The sequence below is a fragment of the Aethalodelphis obliquidens genome, unplaced genomic scaffold, assembly GCF_003676395.1.
Source record: "Aethalodelphis obliquidens isolate GAN/ISIS:26980383/991018 unplaced genomic scaffold, ASM367639v1 scaffold28, whole genome shotgun sequence".
NCBI lineage: Eukaryota > Metazoa > Chordata > Mammalia > Artiodactyla > Delphinidae > Aethalodelphis > Aethalodelphis obliquidens.
In genome coordinates this window covers 9,591,771-9,611,122 of record NW_020837972.1, presented here as the reverse complement: position 1 = coordinate 9,611,122, position 19,352 = coordinate 9,591,771, and the positions used below count along the sequence as shown (strand labels likewise).

General features: G+C 55.6%; 2 protein-coding genes and 1 long non-coding RNA gene across 4 annotated transcripts in view; 2 read left to right on the top strand and 1 right to left on the bottom strand.

Moving 5' to 3' along the window:
- The first annotated feature begins 32 nt into the window (after positions 1-32).
- On the top strand, positions 33-19,064 carry LOC113629834 (uncharacterized). Its single transcript, XR_003436709.1, has 3 exons — positions 33-157; positions 11,711-11,717; positions 19,054-19,064. It is a non-coding gene; the product is annotated as an uncharacterized LOC113629834 (long non-coding RNA).
- On the top strand, positions 7,427-12,033 carry SDS (serine dehydratase). Its single transcript, XM_027124667.1, has 7 exons — positions 7,427-7,993; positions 8,290-8,329; positions 8,526-8,665; positions 8,764-8,855; positions 9,608-9,835; positions 10,637-10,761; positions 11,469-12,033. Exons 1-7 carry the CDS (start codon positions 7,841-7,843, stop codon positions 11,675-11,677), a joined length of 987 nt encoding a protein of 328 aa, XP_026980468.1. The 5' UTR covers positions 7,427-7,840; the 3' UTR covers positions 11,678-12,033.
- The window catches only part of PLBD2 (phospholipase B domain containing 2), a 29,069-nt gene continuing 23,561 nt past the window's right edge, over positions 13,845-19,352 (bottom strand). Inside the window, exons 7-12 of one of the 2 annotated variants that reach the window (XM_027124665.1) lie at positions 18,660-18,820; positions 17,969-18,064; positions 17,640-17,711; positions 16,821-16,976; positions 16,040-16,202; positions 13,845-15,936 (exon numbers count right to left, since the gene is read on the bottom strand). In XM_027124665.1, the coding sequence (XP_026980466.1) occupies positions 15,769-15,936; positions 16,040-16,202; positions 16,821-16,976; positions 17,640-17,711; positions 17,969-18,064; positions 18,660-18,820 (816 nt within the window). In that variant the 3' untranslated portion in view covers positions 13,845-15,768. The remainder of the gene's footprint in view (positions 15,937-16,039; positions 16,203-16,820; positions 16,977-17,639; positions 17,712-17,968; positions 18,065-18,659; positions 18,821-19,352) is intronic. The other variant, XM_027124666.1, reaches the window with a different exon arrangement.

The window sequence follows — 19,352 nt, the reverse complement described above, 5'->3', positions numbered from 1 at the left end:
TCTTGGCTGGCCCCCGAACACGAGGTTGGCAGGCGTGTGACGGCAGCAGGTAGGAGTGAGCCGCTGGTGCGGTGATGAGCAGGAAAGGGAGGGCAGCGGCTGTTGGCCTGTGAACCTAGGCAAGAACGACCAGCCAACACAATCCAGACCAAGGTCCGTGGCTCAGCTCGGTCCTGTGCAGCTGGTCAGTGGAACAGACCTGCAGGTGTGGCTCTTGTCACTCTAGGACTGGGTTCAGGGTAGAGCCTGCTGACGAGCCCAGGGCACCACCCTCAGTTCTCCAGGAGAGTGAACCGGAGTGGAGCCGGGGGGGTGCGCCCACTCAGCACCACGGGCACGCGCATCCCGTCTGCCGGCAAGAGCAGTGGAGAGCCCGGGAAAGTCATGGCCTTGAAAATGTCCTCTGATGACAAAGAACCTGCAGGCTTAACTTCTGTGTGGAACGTTGGTGTGCTGAAAAGCAGTTCTGTGTGCCTTTCCCCCTTGGTGTGGATCAGCGATGCTGAGGCAGCAGGCGTGTCACAGAAGTATGAGCAGAGACCGTCCGGAATGCCCGAACTCCAGGGAAACTAGAGGTGACAGCCAGCCTAGTGAACAGGACAGGAGGCGGGGGCAGCAGCCCAGCAGGTGCCCCTCGTCTCAGGGCCCTAATCCTGGCTCCAGCCGGGTGGTCAGGGAAGCCACAAGGTCTTCTGGGCGAGCAGAGCCCACAGTCCTAGCTGTTCTTCGCTGTGTTTGGGTCATCTCCTCCCATCCAAGGGGAGAAATCTAGATGAGGTTTAAGAATTAGTGCTTTAAGAATGTGGATCTCATAGTCGAAACCTCGGAACACGTGTTTTCAGCACAAGGTGTTAAAGTGAACGGAAGGATTCAACGCCCTTTCAAGGAGGGTGTGGGCAGAACTAGAGAACAAATGGATCTTGAATTTAAAAAAAAAAATTAAAATTAATAAATAACAATAAAAAGGAAGGAAGCACTGACACATGCTACAATGTGGTTGAACCTTGAAGACAGAATACTCAGTGAAAGAAGCCAGACACAGAAGGCCACATAGTATATTATCCCATTTATATGAAATGTCCAGATAGAAGAATTCATAAAGACAGAAAGCAGATTGATCGTTGCCAGGGGCTGGAGGGAGGGGGGAGAAGGAGAAGTGATTGTTATTGGGTCGGGGGTTTCTTTGTGGGATGATGAAAATGTTCTAAAGCTGATACTCTGTAAATGGGTGAATTGTATGCCTTGTGAATTATATCTCAATAAAGTTACTTTTTTTTTTTTTTGGCTGCACTGTGCAGTATGGTATGCAGTTCCCGACCAAGGATGGAACCCATATGCCCCCTGCATTGGAAGCACAGGAAGTCCCAGTAAAGTTACTTTTTTTTTAAATGCCCAGACGGTATATCAAAAATGATATATATTTTGTCTTTTCCTCTCTTTTTGGTTCTTATAGGATTGATTTTCTTAATTTGGTGTTTTTCAAATCACAGCCGTGATCCATTCTTGTTGAAATTAATGGACCAATACACAGAGGTCAAAAGAACGAATTAATCACCTTGTTTCCACCACTTGCAGCTTCCCACCGCCCAGTCAGGGTGCTGTTCCACTGGAATGGAGCTTAATCCCCCGTGTGGAGGCAGCATCAAAAGCCTAAATCTGGGACTTCTGACTGTGACCAGGCTGGGCCAGATGCCCTCCCTGACCCCCACCTCCAACCCCTCCATCAGCCTTGTATCCATGAAGGACTCAGAATTCCTGAATTTGCACTTGACAACTAAAAAATATCACTGGTCACCTGGTTCTACAAGAGTGACGTCGCTAGCCACTGCAATCTCTGACCTTCAACACACCCTGCCCAAAAGGAGTTCAGGGCTGTGATCAGGAATGAGGCGCTCTGTGCTCTGGGAAAATTGGCAGAACAGGCCTTCAGACAGTTGGATATTTTCAGGAAAAATTTTTAGGAACCCAATTTCTTGTATCTTCTCATACCTAGAAAAGCACTAAAGTCATTAACGGAGATGTCTGTTCCTGGTGAATAGCAGCAACGCTGTACCGAGATGTTTGCTGGATTGCGTGCACCCCCTTCACCATATCTTATATGTATTGACCTCTCCGCGCCCCCCCCCCCGCCCCCACCTCTTTGGAGCAGCTCCTTAGAGCGATCTGGGAGGATGTCTCCTGCCCGGGCTACTGTCCTCAGTAAGCTCCCAAATAAAACTGAAACTCACAGCTCTCACCTTGTGCGGTTTTATTTCAGTTGACTCATTTCATCCCTGCCTCCTGGGTGACCTTGGGCAGTTTTACTTCACCTCTGAGCCTGTTTCCTTACCTGTGAGGTGGGATTCAAAATGCCCACTCCCCTAGCTGTCTGAGGGTTAAGTGAAAACCCACATAGGAAACACTTGACATGGAATCAGGCACAAGCAGATACTCGGGCAAAGTGAGCGCCAGCTGTATACACTCAGATGCACACCAGGAGGCTGTGGCTACACGTGAGCTTCCTGATGCTCACATCCCTTCAGCTCCGCCACCCTGGATCCCCAACACACAGCTGTGGATGTCCCACTAGGAAGGGGGGCTCGGGATTGTAAGGAACGGCACCAAAAAATGGAGGCGAGCTTAAGCAAGCTTTATTTGGGAACGCTCCCGGGCGAGGTTCACTGGTCCGAGAGAAAGGGGCCAGAGAAGTCGCGCCCGGGTGTGGGCGCGAACAAAATTTATAGGGGTGGACGCAGGGGAGGTGCTTGCTGTGTGAAGCAGCCCTTTTTTGGTAATCTCTCGGGTGTTGTGGCAATGTCAGGTGTCGGTTGCATCAGTCTCAGAGCCCTTGGTTCCGCCCCTCGGGGAGTGGGAAGATCAGGGCCGAGTGGTGTGGCAATGTCAGGTGTCGGTTGCATCAGCCACTTTGGTGGGGGTTCCGTCTGGCTCCCTGGGCCCTTCCCCGGACCTGCTGGCCTTACAGGGATGGCCTGTGGATAGTCAGAGGGGGACAGCTTGTCGCATGGAGGGGGATGGCTGTGTGGTCTGTCTGTGCCCTCTCTGCCCTCTGTCTCATCGATATTCTTTTCCTGGCCAGTTGGACAAGAAAGCTTTGTTGAAGGGGCCAGGGAGAAAGCCGACTCTGTGTGTGTGTGTGTGTGTGTGTGTGTGTGTGTGTGTGTGCGCGCGCGCGCGCACACGCGCGCGCACCACCCCTGTGGGGATGCAGACCCCTGCAGACAGCCAGCGACAGATCCGAGGCTTGGCATGGGGCAGGGAGGCAAGACCTTCCACTTCTGTGATGATGAAGATGATGGTGAGGATGATGGTGATGGCTGCCAGCACTTACTGAACACTCACACTCAATTCCATACATACATACGTTATCATGTCATCTAATCCTAGGAGGGAGGTACCATTATCATCCCCATTTTACAGATGAGCAAACAGAGCCCCCAGGAGCCAAAGTGACTTGCCTAGGGCCACGCAGCTAGTAAAGGGCAGAGCCAGGATTTGAACCCTGACCCTCCTGGGTCTTACCCATAAGGCTGTCTGCCCCTTTAGGACAAAGGGGTCATAAAGGATGACAGGGGACGGCAATTTTAAAAACTGTGTTTAGATTGCAGTTTTGGGAGTCAGACTGCTGCGTTCAAGTGCCAGCTCATCCCTCTTACTGTGTGCCTCAGTTTCCCTTTCTGTAAGACGGGATGATAATAGTATCCACTTTCTCCACTGTTTGTTTCTTGGGTGCCTACTAACTGCCAAGCACGCGCGCTAGCGACTTTAAGTGCGTTATCGCACACCCTCCTCCAGCAGCCTCCTAAAATCCCTAGGGAAGTAGGTATTTGTCCTCATTTGCAAGTGAGGTTGTGGATGGGGAAGGGGAGGTGGCTAGCGGGACTGGGAAAAAGACAGAAGCAGCTGCCAGAGAGAGGCGCCGCTAGCTGCTGGTTCCCCTCCTGGAAGCCCCCGGCCTTGGGCCAGGGGGCGGGGCCTGGAGGGGGTGTGGCCTGTCCTGGGGCCCCATTGGCTGCCCGGAGGCGCCTGGGGGGATAAAGCCCGGACCCGTTAGCCCCGGGACGATTCTGAAGACACTCTCTACCTGTTCTGCACTTCATCTGTCCGTGGGCCGTCTACCCATCTAGACCATCTCCAATCTATCCCTCCCTTGCTCGCACGCTTTGTGCAGCCGCCAGCTCATCGCCTTTGCCCGGTAAGCGGCCCCATCCATCCTCAGCTCCATCCCTGCGACTGGAGTGCCTGCGGCCAGCCTGGGTTTTCCCAGGGGAAGAGGGGGAGGTAGAGTCAGTTGAGCATAAAAACCCATGCTTTGAAGCCAGACTGTCTGGGTGCACTGCCAGCTCCGTGCCTCAGTTTCCTCATCTGTAAAGTGGGGGTAATAATAACAGAACCTTCCTCTTAAGGTTGTTGTGAGGGTGAAATGAGATAGTGCACTTAAAGTGTTCAGTCCATGTATAATAATAGTTCATTTTTACTGAGCTCGTACTGTGAGTCACGTGAGACTGTAACTTCTGACTGCCGGGTGACAGGTAGGCAGACAACAGCTTCCCGCGCCCTCTCCCTCCTCTGCACCTGGCTCAGCCTCCTTTTTTGAAGTCTTAGCAGGTGGGAATGGCTGCCCAGTGCAGTTTACAGACGCCCCCTTTCCACAGGGCACTGTGCTGGAGGGACCCTGCCCCCTCACCTGCGGGCATCCGATGGCACAGTGGGAGACGGGTTGGGGGCGGGTGTTCCGAATCCACCTGAAAGGGGTGGGTGCCTCCCCCACCCCCACCAGGAGGGCTCCCTGAGGCCAGGACTTGGCTACCTGCATAAGACCTGCATAAGACCTTAAGGTCCAGTCAACCAGAACAAGAATGCCATTGTTTGAGGAATAACCTCCAGGAACTAAAAGTTAATTCAAACAGATGTGGGGATGCCCCTGGTTTGGAGTGCCTCCTGTTTCTGACTTTTATTCAGCAGATCTAGGGGAGAGGTGGTGTGTGTTTGGGCCCCCCCCCCAGGCCCTGAATGTCAGTTAATTCAGACAGACATGGGAGGCCCATATTTGGGGGGTGCTAACGCTGCTGGGGTGGTCAGAATGCCATCCCCCACTTTTCTTCCAAGCCAGGCATATCTGGACCATTCCAGGAGGGGGGATGCCTGGGCCAGGAGTACCCAGGTCCAGGGGCTGGACCAGTGGAGTCACTGGAAATGTAGTGGGGGGATGGGAGGGGGTAGCCACCCTTGCCTGGCCTTCTGGGGTGGGGGGAAGGGGAGGAGCAAATAGGCTGTTCAACCACCCGCTGATCAATTCTGGCTCCGATCAAGCTGGGGAGAATCAGTTTCCCCTGTGACTCAGCAGGAGAGGCAGGATGGAAAGGGGGCGTGGTCAGAATCTGGGCCACCTTAGTTTCTCAGTCACCCAGAATCCGTGCAGACAGGAGACCCTGAGCCACACCCATGTGTCCTGGAGAGAGCCTGGCTCTGGGCCTAGGCTGCCTGGTTCAAATCCTGTCTTCCCCACTTAGGAATTCTCTGGCAGTCCAGTGGTTAGGATTCCACGCTTTCACAGCCAAAGGCACAGGTTCATTCCCTGGTTGGGTAACTAAGATCCCACAAGCCACGCGGCATGGCCAAAAATAAAAAAAAAAAGTCCTGCCTCCCCTACTCCCTAGTTGTGTGACCTTGGGCAAGTCAATACTCCAGCCTCTATTGCTGTGACAAACTGCCCCAAGGTGAGTGACTGAAAACAGCAGCAGACCATTCTTTACCTGTCATGACTCTGGGGTTTGACTGGACTCAGCTAGGCAGTTCCCACTTGGGTCTCACCTGGGGGCTGCAGTGTGATGACGGTAGCTGGGCTAGAGTCATCCCTAAGTCAGACCCCATGTCTGGCCATCAGCTGGAATCTCAGCTGGAACTGTCGGGCGCGACACCTACCTGTGGCCTCCGCGTGCGGCCTGGGCTTGCGCCCATCATGGCATCTGGGTTAGGACAGGGAGCTTACCAGCCAGGTGGAAGCTGGGTCACCTTACATGGACCAGCCTTGAGAGCCACACTGGGCTAGAGCCACACACTAGAAATCAGGACTTTCTTTTCCTTCGGAGAAGCCACAGTTAAATATTCACCAGCACCTCACTGCTTGGACGTCACATAGCGTCACTTCCACTGCAGCCACAGCGCCCCTCCCACCTCCGACCCAGTTCAAGAGGAGGAAGCATAGACCCCACCCCACCTCCCATCTAGAAAAGTGTCAATGTCGCATCATAAGAGGTACATGTGGTCAACCTGAAAAACAGAGTCAGAGTCCGTTTCCTCACCAGAACTGGAGAATAATGACACCTCCTAGGACTGTTAAAAGGATTAAGTGAGTTAATATCTGTAAAGCTTAAGACAGTGTCTGGCACATGGTAATCACTTTAGAAGTGATTATTAAATAATATAATAATTATTATAAAAAATAACAATAGGGCTTCCCTGGTGGCGCAGTGGTTGGGAGTCCGCCTGCCGATGCAGGGGACACGGGTTCGTGTACCGGTCCAGGAAGATCCCACGTGCCACGGAGCGGCTGGGCCCATAAGCCATGGCCGCTGGGCCTGCGCGTCCGGAGCCTGTTGCTCCGCAACGGGAGAGGCCACAACAGTGAGAGGCCCATGTACTGCAAAAATAAATAAATAAATAAAAATTTAAAAAAATAAAAAGCTTCCCCTAACTGGGTACAGGGCTTTCTGAAGGTTAGTTTTTAAAAAATGCATATTTTGGACTTCCCTGGTGGCGCAGTGGTTAAGAATCCACCTGCCAATGCAGGGGACACGGGTTCGATCCCTGGTCTGGGAAGATCCGACATGCTGCGGAGCAGCTAAGCCCTTGCGCCACAACTACTGAGCTTGCACTCTAGAGCCCGCGAGCCACAGCTACTGAAGCCCACGTGCCCTAGAGCCCGTGCTCCACAAGAGAAGCCACTACAATGAGAAGCCCCGCGTGCCACAATGAAGAGTAGCCCTGGCTCGCCGCAACTAGAAAAAGCCCACACGCAGCAACGAAGACCCAATGCAGCCATAAATAAATAAATAAATAATTTTTAAAATAAAAATGCATATTTAAATAAGTAATATATATGCACATGGCAAAACATTCAAATTGTACATAAGGGGATGCCGAGTGCCAGTTCTCCTCAGAGGTCCCCACCCTGACTGGTTTCTTGTGTGTTTGCTGAGATGTTCTGTGCACACAGGAGCATGTGGATTGTGTGTGTGTGCGTGTGTCCCTGCACAGACTAGATCTGATATCCCGCCCCTGCTTCAGCCACTTAGCCATCCTGTGGCTCACTCTGCATCAGCACCTGCAAATCTATTTCCACCTCATGCTCTTCAAAAGTTACAAAGTCTGGATGTTCTTTCTTTCTTTCTTTTTTTTTTTTCTTTTTCACCGCGCCATGCAGCTTGTGGGATCTTAGTTCCCTGACCAGGGATCGAACCCACGCCCTCGACAATGAGAGCGAGGTGTACTAACCCCTGGACCACCAGGGAATTCCCTGGATGTTATTTCTGATGTTCGTAGCTTCCCAGCATAGCGTATGTGTGTCTTGGGGTGGGCAAGGTGGGGGGCAGATGACCCTTATGCCCATTTTACAGATGAGGCAGCTGAGGCTGAAGGGAGATTCCTTGTCCCATGTCAAGTAGGTGGCCGAGTTGAGATTTGAGCTCAGGTCTCCAGGTTGCTATAATCTGGGCCTTGTCCTTGGCCTCCTGGGAAGTTAGGGACAAGGTCCCTCCCAGCCACACGCCTACTGAATGGCAGCAGCTGCCACCAGGGCCAGCTCCCCTGACCCTCTGGGTTTCCTTCCTTTCTCCCAGCAATGATGTCAGGCGAACCCCTGCACGTGAAGACCCCCGTCCGTGACAGCATGACCCTGTCCAAAGTGGCTGGTACCACCGTCTATCTCAAGATAGACAGTGCCCAGCCCTCCGGCTCCTTCAAAATCCGGGGCATCGGACACTTCTGCAAGACGGTACAGCACGGGCTCTGCATCATCCGGGAGAGTGCAGCAGGTCCTCTTTCTGGACAGGCCAGGGCCAGTGCCGTGTGAAATCCTAGAAGCTACAGGCTAGGCCCTGCAACTTCCCCGCAAGGCCTGAGCACCCACCATTAACGCCTCCTCTGGTTCAGGGGTGCCAGTGCAGAGGGTCCCCTTGTGGACTGATCCCAGAGCCATCAGTGGCCTGACTCTCCCTCACCCTTCCCTGAGCCAGTCTCTTTGGGGAGGGAAGATGTACGGCCTGATCCCCTCCCTCTTTGTCTCTACAGTGGGCTGAGCGAGGCTGTGAACACTTTGTCTGTTCCTCGGGTAAGTGGCCTGCACGCCTCCTCCTGTCCTCTGCTGTGTGTCCTGGGGCCAGGGGCTCCACCTCTCTGGGCCCTGCAAACATCTGCAGAAGTCCCAATTTAGAATTCCAGCTGGAGGCCAGCAGCCACCCAGGGAGGGTTCAGAGCCTGGAGGTCAGGGAGTCCCACTAACACTTTCCACCCCCCACCCCTGGCAGCAGGCAACGCAGGCATGGCAGCTGCCTATGCGGCCAGGAAGCTGGGCATTCCCGCCACGATTGTCGTGCCCAGCACCACGCCCGCCCTCACCATCCAGCGGCTCAAGAATGAGGGCGCCATGGTCAAGGTGGTGGGTGAGGTGAGTGCCAACCTGGGGCAGGGGCCACGGAGGGCACCTGGTAGCAGGGCCAGGTCCCCCAGCCCCTCACCCCTCCCGCCTCCTCTGTGATCTTGCAGACATTGGATGAGGCTGTCAAGGTGGCCAAGGCCCTGACGAAAAACAACTCAGGCTGGATCTACGTCCCTCCCTTCGATGACCCCCTCATCTGGTACGTGGAGCCCAGGGTCACCCGGGGTGGGTAGTGACCACCCCACCACCCCACCGAGTAGACACCTGCCATGATGCACACCATCACACACAGCGGTGTACACGTGTGTGCACATCACCATGTAGAAGCACACGCACAGGCGTGGCAGCTGGTGCCCACACACACGTGCACCAATGCCCATTCTCCTTGACCGTGAGCAAACACATGGGCTCAGATACACAGGTGTGTGCGATCGGGTCCCCCAGAATCAGACCCCGAGACAAAGATTTCAGGGAAAGCAGTTGACTTGGGAGGTGACTCATTAGAGGAGTGAGGAGGGAAGCCAATAAAAAGCACTGATGGGCCAGTGACCACTGTGGGCAGCTGGCGCTCAGTCCCTCGGGGGCCCCTGGAAGCCAGTGTGGAACATGAACCAGAGTTACCACACCTGCAGAAGATGATGCTGGGGCGTCTGTGCATCGACTCCCGTAATTCTTAATTCCCATAGTTGGTTGAGGGCTGCTCTCAGGGGGTTTCGTCTCCTGGCACCGCCAGCTGCCACAGTCATAGTGCTCCAGTGGTCAGAGAAAGCCCTCAGGTAGAGATGCAGTTTCTGCCAGCTGGAAATCAGGGCAGAGTCGGGGACGAGGTGACCAGCCCCGAGGCCCATTAGCCGCCTGGGATGAGGGCAAATACAGAGGGTAAGTGGCATCTTCAGGGCTGCCTGGGGTCTCCAGGAAGCCCAGCCCTGACCTGCCACCCCCCTCCTCCAGGGAAGGCCACTCTTCTATCGTGAAGGAGCTGAAGGAGACGATGAGCGCAAAGCCGGGGGCCATCGTGCTGGCGGTGGGGGGTGGAGGGCTGTTGTGCGGAGTGGCCCAGGGGCTGGTGGAGGTGGGCTGGGGAGACGTGCCCATCATCACCATGGAGACCATCGGAGCCAACAGCTTCCACGCTTCCACCAAGGCCGGCAAACTTGTCACCCTGCCCCAGATCACCAGGTAAGTAGGCAGGGGTGCTGCCACTATGTTCCATGAGCGTTGGGGAGCTCCCCCCTCGGTGCTGGCTGTGAGGCAGATCCCGATGCCAGTCCCATTTTATAGGTGAAGAAACTGAGGCTTTGGTCACTTGCCCAGAGTCACACAGCCAGTGAGTGGTACGGCTGGGACCAAACCCAAGTCTGTGTGACTCTGTACCATGAACATCACACTTCCTTGCATGAAAAGTCTAAGATTAATCACTTATTGGGTTCCTCTGTGGCAGGGTTTTACACACCTCACTAATTTACCAACCATTTACTGAGCCCCTAATATGTGCAAGACACTGGCTGATCCTGGGGAGACAGTGGTGAATAAACACAGCTCCTGGTCCCAAGGAGTTCTTATCCAAGCCCCAGACTTTTGACAGATGGTGTTTGATTAGGATTAGGTTTGGCCGCATTATACAGGAGCCCAAAATAACAATGGCTTAAACAAAATTGAACTTTATCTCCTCTCATATATAAAAAAAATCTGGAGGTAGGCAGTCCAGGGGCAACTCCACGAAGCCAGGGGCCCAGGATCCTTGAGTTTGTTCTCCATAATCCTTATCATGTAGACTTATGGCCCAAAATAGCTGCTTAAGTGCCAGCTATCACACCCATACTCCATCTAGCAGGAAGAAGTCAGGGCAGAAGCTATGCCCCCTCCCTTTAAAGACACGATACTTCCATTTACCTCTCATTGGCCAGAAGGTAGTCACATGGTCTGCCTCCCTCCTCTCTCCTATCTCTTCCCCCGCTTCTCCATCCTTGCCTCTCCCAGTGTTGCCAAAGCCCTGGGCGTGACCACTGTGACAGCACAGGCTATGAAGGTGTTTCAGGAACACCCCATTTTCTCTGAAGTTGTCTCGGACCAGGAGGCTGTGGCCGCTGTTGAGAAGTTTGTGGGTATGTGCCAAGTCCTTTCAAGACCCGACCTGCTGATTCGGGACCTAAGTGGCTGTCCACTGGGCGTGCCAAGGGATCCCATTCACAGTTCTGTCTCCCGTCCCTCCCTGGAATTTCCCATTAATGGAAGTTAATGCAATGCGGTGGTAAAAATAGAAAGACCAGAGGGACAAATGAAGAAGTAAGTCTGATAACATAACAGCAAGGAAAAATAACGAAGTATTTAAAATGTTGGCTCTGAGTTTCCTGGTAGCCAGGGTAACAAAGGAAACTATGGGCCTCAGTGTTGGATTCAGAGGTGGGTCTGTAACTAAGTTGGACTCTTACCGGGTTCATCCTGGGACAGGGATGACAAACATACACACACACACACACACACTTAAGCTGCCACTTAATTCTCCTATACTCACAGTTAGTTTGGCTAATCAACCCTGGCATTCTTGCTCAGATGATTCCTCAGAATCCTCAACACGGTGCTCAGGAAATTACAATCATCTTTTCAGTGTTAGCACTGATGATGAAACTCAGCCCTGGCTCAGACCTTGGAAGTTCAGTGTAGGGTAATGATGGCAGGTGGGGTTGGTCCTGGACCAGAGTCTGTGCCCAGGGCTGAGAGCTGAGTGGCTTATGCTTTACCAGTGGCCCGACTGTTCCCTTGCACCCTGCGGAACTCTGGCTCTACCCTCACCATCCCCCTCCTCTGGCAGATGAGGAGAAGATCCTGGTGGAGCCCGCCTGTGGGGCAGCCCTGGCCGCCATCTACAGCAACGTGGTTCAGAAGCTGCAAGGAGAGGGGAAGCTCTGTACCCCACTGTCCTCCCTCGTGGTCATCGTTTGTGGGGGCAGCAACATTAGCCTGGCCCAGCTGCCGGAGCTCAAGAAACAGCTGGGCATGAAGAGCGGGCTGCCCCAGTGAGGACGCCTCCCCTACCCGGGAGACCCCTGGAAGGGCTGGAGTTTTATCCAGTGACTTGTGAAATATTATTCTCGTGTCTGTTGGGAGCCTGTGGCCCGGGCCAGCCGGTAACCTCATTCTCATGAGAACACTGTGCAGAAGGCCCGGAAGGGAAGCAGCTAGCAAGGCTGTGAACTGCCCTCTTTGGTATCTGTGTGACTGCTCTGTGGTTTCTCCCCGCCCCCCACTCTTATCCACCCCTGCTAGGGTGACAACTGCCCACGTGGGATAGACCAGGTACCCAGAGAGGGTGGGCAGGAGGGACAGGAACCACAGCAGCGGGGCCTCCTCAAGATGAGATGTCCCCTGATGCAGACGCCCCAGCATCATCTTCTGCAGCTGTGGTAACCTCTCCCTGGGAAGGTGGACAGGGCCACAGTCCAGGGTGGAAGAACCATCTTGTCTCTCCTCCCAGAAAGCCCAAAGTCCATCCTTACTCACTTTTCTAATGTGCAAACTTTCATTGAAGAAGAAAAGCATTATTTATTGAAATGAAGCTCCTTTGAGTTTTTCCAACATGGCTGTCTTCCTCCCTCCCTCCCTCCCACCCCACCATGCCTGCTGTCACCCCCAGCTCTCAACACTGAGCACCATTACATCCTCCACCCCACCCCCACCCCTGGGAACCCCGGGCTCCCACTTGGAGGCCAGGATCCCAACTCCCGCTGGGCTTGTGTGCCGGGAGGGGGCATCCCTGCATGGCAGGGAGCAGGTGAGGGGGAGCTGTGCTGAACACCAGGGGTTTGGGATGGGATGCGGGCCTCCAGTGGAGGCAGAAGAGTCCAACCTCATTCTGTTCAGAAGTCCTTCCTGATAACAGAATGATTTTATCACAGAACCACTGGGAGCGGAGTAGTGAGCCCCCCATTCGTGGGGGTTTGTAAACTGACACTGGACACCCATGTCTGGTCAACGTCAAGCAAACCCTCTCAAACACAAACCCTCTCTTCCAAGGACAGCACATTACTGAAGCCAGCCTATAAACGGACAGAAGAGGAACTGCCGGGGCTGCCTGGAGGTCCTGAAGGGAGTCCCGCATAGCCACTCAGGAACACCCCTGCACTACCTATAGCAGCCCCTGGGACACTAGTGGACCCCCAAGTCCAAAGTGAAGTTTGAGAACCAACCTAACCCTTTGGGATACCACACAGATCCACATGGGCTTGCATGCCTTGACAAAGAGCAGGTGCTGTGAAATTTCAGGGAAAACCCATCCCAGCGACAGGCCTACATGCCGATTTCCAGCCAGAAGGGACAGCACATGTACTTTAAAAACCCAGGAGAGAGGACAGCAGGAAAGGGCAGGCAGGGATGGGAAATCATCAGCCCCAGTAGTCTCCAGCTTCCACTGTCCCGCCTGAATCAGGTACAAAACCCCCAAAGAAGGGAGGCAGACATCTCTGCCCACTAAAGGAGGAGCCGCTGTGGGCCAGGGTCAACCAGCTGGCCAGACCCTTGTCCTGCAGGGGAGGGCAGAAGTCACAGATGAGCCTGCGGCTGCCATCTTGAAGCTGAAGATTGTGGGAAACCCCCAGGGCAACGGTGCTGAGGGAAACTGCCTTTCAGGCTGCCCCTGCGAAGGTGGGTTCTGCCTTTACTGGATCAGCTGAAGCTCAGTGGGGGACCATCTGCATGGCCCCGCATTCTCTGTTCAGTCACCTTAGCTTCACGCCTACCCTTAACTCCTGAAAAGCCGCAAGAGGGACCAGAGTCGTTCTAGGGAATAGACAAGGGTTGCCCCTTCCTAGAGAGTGGCCCTGTTTGAGTTCCGCCAGCCTGAGCCACTGACTGTATCTGCCAAGTGGGCCTCATAAAAGCCTCAGCCTCAGGAGTGGCTGGGAAGATCCAGTGGCCGGCGCACGGTGGTGGGGGGTGGTGACCTTTGTCCTGCTGGGGCCTGCGCCATCACAAGGAGGTGGGGAGGGAGAGCTGTGTCCTGTGGGAGAGTCTGCAGACCTGCGCCCCCGTCCTAGTTCTGAAGGGCCCAAGACTTGAGATTTCAGGCACGTCACTTCCCTTCTCCAAGTCTGCATCCTCACATGTGAACATCCCGGCCTACCCCGCCTAACAGGGCTGTTGTGAGCTCAAGAGACCTGGGAAAGACAACACTCTTAAGGGAGCTGGGAAATGTACCGGCAGAAAAGTTACTTTTTAGAACCACAAGTTGTCAATTCCCAGATAACAAGAATTGTAAAGCTATGGTGAGAAACAGCAAACTTCCCTGGCGGTCCAGTGGTTAGGGCTCCGTGCTTCCACTGCAGGGGGCACAGGTTAGATCCCTGGTCAGGGAACGAAGATCCCACAAGCCACACAGCGAGGCCAAAAAAAAAAAAAGAAATAGCAAACCCATCCCCGGCCCTCAACTGCGCTTTACTTTCTCCAGAGCACTTACCAGCATCTTACACGCTGTATGTCTATTTTCACTATCTACCTCCCCAATGTAAATGTCACAAGAGCAGGGATTTTTTGGGGGGGGGGAATACCTGTTGTTGTGAGGTATCTCCAGGACCTTATAACAGTGCCTGGAATGTTCTAAGCATTCTATAAATTCTCGCTAATGAATGAACGTTGCGTGTGTGAGGCCCCGTGTGGGCTACGTCACAGCCACCTTTGCAGCAAATCCTCACCCTCCTCCCACCAAACGTGCAGACACACGCGTGGGAAAATGCTGCTCACGTGGTTATATCTATTTTACAGATGAGGTGACCGAGGCTCAGAGAGGTTAAGTCCCATAACTAGTAGGAGGTGGAGACAGGATTCGAACCCAGGCCTCGGACTCCCGGGTTGTGTGCTTTCCTCTCCCGAAGCACATCGCATTGTGCGAGTCTCCACTGTAGGCTTTGGGTAAGATCAGGTGGGGAGGGACTCTGTGTTGTGTTGATCTGTCCCCGCCCCACCAGTAGGATTTGGGAAGGTCTTGGTGGTTAAGAGAGCCCTAGAACAGGACCCAGAACAAAGTAGGTGTTCAATAAACACATGGATAGACGGATGCTGGGATAGATATGGATGGATGGATGAATGGGTAGATGGGTCAGTATCTGGATGACGGATGGACGGATGGAAGATTGGAAAATGGAAGGATAGATGGATGGATGACTGCAGATGGACAAGGGGTGGGTGGGTTGGCAGGTGAATGAAGGTATAGATGGACAGACAGAAGGATGGACAGGAGGATGCATAGGTGAATGGTCAGAACCCAAACCTGAGAAGAGAGAGGGCGCCAACCCAGCCTGCCCCACTGCCCCAAGAAGCACAGCACGGGGGCCATGGCCTCTCTTTTTAATGGCAGCACAGCCTGCAATTTGGTTCCTGTAGCAGGGGACCTGTGGGCAATGCCCTGAGGCCAGGGGCAGGCCTGGGTTTGAGGGGGCACGGGCCGAGGCTGGAGCAGGGGGCTGACACTCCTGCCTGCCCCCAGAGAGAGAAGGACACTCAGGCCCTTCCACCCACAAGTGGCCAGAAACTTTGGTTCTTGTTTGGTTTCAAGTTCCTGTCCTCAAGGGGGCTGTCCAGGAGGAGAAACAGGGGAGCTACTTCCCAGACGGAGCAGAGTGGGGCTGGGGTCGGGAGCTGGGAGGAGAGATGCCAACCAGAGGCAACGCCTGGGTCTCAGGGGCTGGAGCTCCAGAGCCGCCGTTAGAAACAGCACTGGGAAGCAGGCACTGGAACAGGCCTCTCCTGCCGGCCCCACTAGGGGCCCCGGAACCTGGTCCCAGGATCCGGCTCCCGCCCTCAGGAAGGGGCGGCATGAGGAGGGGGCCCAAGGCTGGAAAAGAGTGAAAAGCAGGGGGAGAGAGAGAGACGCAGAGAGGCAGAGGGAGACGGGGATGGCATCACCCACTTAGGGGGACAGAGTCAGTCCTGGGTCCCATCGGGTTCCGTTCCCCACCCAGGAGGCCACCCAGACGAGAGTGAACCTGGCCGACCCAGGTCCCCAACCTGGGCACAGTGGCAACGCTCACACGGGGGACCGGGGCGGGGGGCCAGGCAGGAGGGCAGGGTGGCAGCCAGTCGGGTGGCCCTGCTGGGGTCAGCAGAGTAGAGATGGAGCCTCAGTCCCACCAGACCTCGATGGGTGAGAACTTCCAGAGGTCGGGCTGGCCCATGTGCAGCAGGCTGCTGAAGGGCGAGCTGCTCCACTGGAACGGGGGCAGCTGGTCCCACGTGGGGCCGCTGACCGCCAGGAGACGCAAGGCCTTGGCCAGTGCCGTGCTGGTCACCTGGGGGTAGAGGGGAGGGCAGGTCGTTGAGTTGTCCCAACCTGGGAGTCTCTGCTGCTCCCTGCCCCAACTTGGACCCCATCCACAGCCCCAGGCCCGGCACCTTCACGTCGATGCCCCCATGCGAGCGCTGGTGCAGGGCCTGGAAGGGGTAGGAGCCATTGGCTGGGTTGAGGTCAGAGCGGGCCGAGACGGCATTCTCCCCGTTGGGCTTGGGGTTGCAAACTTTGCACAATGACAGGGGGTCATGCAGGAAGTCGTTGTACCTGGATGTGGAAAGAGAGGAAACCTCAGTCGTGCGGGGAGCGGGGGAGGCCAGACTGCTAGTGGCAGCCCCTAACCCAGCCGCCTGCTTTCAGTGTGCTCAGCTCCCTCCCACCGCCTGGGCTTCAGCCACCACCTCCCCCTTCAGCTGGTCACTCCACAGGTATCACTCAGCCTCGGCTCTGCCATCCCTCCCTCCGGGAATCCCTCTGGGCCCCCATCCCAGGCCAGGCTAGAGGCCCCGTTTTGTCCCTTCATAGCATTTCCTGGAGCTCAGACGGTTCTCGTTACACGTCCACATCAGTGTGAGTACGGGAGGGATTTCTGCATCCCCCAAAGGACAGGGTGCTCCCCAAGGACAGTGGGGACACGTTCTGTGCCCGTTTCCCAGTCCCAAGCGCGGAGCCCGGCACAGGGCGGTCACTCCACGGCTGTCCGTCATCCTCACCCACGACATGAGGGCGGCAGCAGGGCTCAGCTGAGCGCTGCCCCGGTTCTGCCGTCTTGGCTGCTACACAGTTGCACCCCACCCCTGCCGCCCCCCCGGGCTTGGCGGGAACTTGAAATGAGTTACGACAAAGCCCCACCACGTGACTCTGGGCTCATGGTCCCCCATGTACCTCATAAGCCGGATCATGGAATTCAGGTCGTGTACCAGGGACTGGTTCCGCCGGAAGATCTGGGCCCGGGGGCTCCCGTCGTAGGAGAACCAGTCCCCAAAGTGGGCCACCAGGGCCGGAAGCCCACTGGCATTGAACACAGACTCAAAGGACCTGCTGGGAACGAGGATGGTCACTCACGACCTCCACTGACTTCACCTGGCCGTGACCGTGGCCAGGGAGGGGAAGGGGGCGGTCGTGCCACGACATTAACACCAACAACCACAACAGTCGGGATAGCAATAATCATGTCTTTTGTTTGTGCTGTGGGGTGGCTTGGTGGGGTGGCCAAGCTAGGGCTCTGGGGTCCAAGAGGCATGGGTTCAAATCCTGACTTCACCGTTGGCCACCTATGGAACCTTGGGCGAGTCAGGTACTTTCTCAAGGCCTCAGTTTCATCATCTGTGAAATGGGAATAGGAGCAGTGGCTACCACGCACCGTGGCTGTACGGATCAAAGGGGATGACCCAGGTAAAGCACAGTGAGGGTCAAGAGGTGCTGGCTGTGCAGCCCAGTTAAAGCAGCGCCAGCTGGAGAGCCACGGCAGGGGTCGGCACCTGAGCCAGGCCGCCCCCTACCACCCTGCGGTGGGTGGGTGCGGACTGGGAGGCCGAACGGATGCCGACCTCACAACTGTACCCTAAGACCGTCAGGGCTTTCCTGGAGAAAAAGGGGGAAGGGTGGGTTTCTTTGTGGAGTTAAAGAATCACCTGGGAAGCACCCCTCCCCAGCACGGAGAGCTGAGCCAAGGGTGGGGAATACCAGGAAGGGGGGACATACGGGATATTGTAGCTGGCCCAGTAGGTCTTCTGGTAGAGTTCCGAGGTCCTGTCAGCCACCACCACCATGCCCCTGCGACCGGGAAGGGACACGAGGCAGGAGTGGTGAGAAAGGGGGCTCCTGTGGGTGCTGCCCTGCTCAAGGACCCTCGCTGGCTCCCCATTGCCTGGAGCTAGTTTATGTCCCCAATCGTTAGCAATCAGGGGCTGCCTTCTCCTCCAGTATTGCCTTCCTGAGGTTTCCCCTCCCACACACGATTCAGCTGCCTCCAGGCCTCTGCCTTGGCAGTTCCCTCTGCTGGAACGCCCTGCCCCTTTCCGGGTACTCACGGGATCTGCTCCAGGATAGTAAGCACCCTTCTCCCAGGGCTGGGCCCGCCGGGGACAAATGCCTTGTAGTCCACGATCATCCACTGGTTGTTGTACCTGCCATGCCCAAGGAAGGAGGGCTGAACAGACCCTGGGGTCACCGCCCCGGCCTCCCCCTGCCCCCAGGGCCACACACAGTCAGGAATCATGGGGCCGGGGTGGTCTGGGCGCGTCCGGCCATCCGACCGTCACCCGGACACTTTAGCTTGACCAGGTGTCCTCAGGCTTTTCTCTCATCATGCTGCTCACCTGCTCCAGAGGAGTCTATGGCTCCCTAGTGCTTACTGGAACCAAGGTCAATTCTGCGCAATGTTCTAAGACCCTGCCCTATCCAGTTCCCGCGTCTCTGGCTCATGGGGCCCCCATCCACCCATGTCCATCTCCTCAGACGGCCCTCTCCACTGTCCCCAGAGCTCTCAAGTTCCAAGTGTCTTCCTGTCCTTCCTCTGGGAGCTTTTCCCTGGGTGGAGAAGCCTGCAAGAGGGGGGCAAATCCTTTCCTTCCCCGTGCCTGTTTCCCCACGTATAAAACAAGGACAGGACTCAGCAGAGGGTGTGGGGTGTGTGGCCCTCGTGCCACATCAGGTCTCCCAGGGTCTGAGCATTAGCGGGGAGGTTGGGTGGGACGGCCGCAGTTCCAGAAGCCCACTCACGTGCCACTATTGAACCTCTTGAAGATATCGGCCCAGGAGTCCCCATCCAAGGCCAGGCGATTGGCCACAACATTTCGCATCCACTCCAGCACACAGCCCTCGGGTTGCACGTACTTCCACAGGGCCGAGTTCCGGTTGCCGATGGTGGTCTCCAGGGTCACCTGTGGGAGAGCCGAGGGGGCGCTGCACGAAAGGGCCCCCTAACTCACAACCGGGGCATGGTGTCACCAAGTGGCAGCGCCGCATCAATCGTGGTTCAAATCTGTTGACTCGTTTTTTAAAACTTCATGTCCTGGCTTAGGTGCGTGTTCCTCACTAGTTCTTTGGATGAGCATTGAGGGGGTTCGTGATCGAGATCACGCATCCACCTTTGCCCTGGGAAACAGCCCCTAAGAGAGCCCAGGGTGTTGCTCCTACGGGACCCACTCCCCCTACCAAGTGGGTCAACTCTTTCCCCCAGAGAGATAGCATCCCATCTCTACCCCTTCCCTGCAGTTCTGCAGGGAAAGCTGGGAGGCTTGGGGTTGGTAGCCTGATGGACAATCTCCATCAACTCTTACAGCCCTCCGGGGGAAAACACAGCACTGCTATTAAGCCCCCTTCTTCTTGAAAGGTAAACTGAGGCCTGGAGAAGCTAAAAGACTTGCCAAAAGGTCATGGCCGCTACGTGGATGGGCCAAGATTTGACCGTCA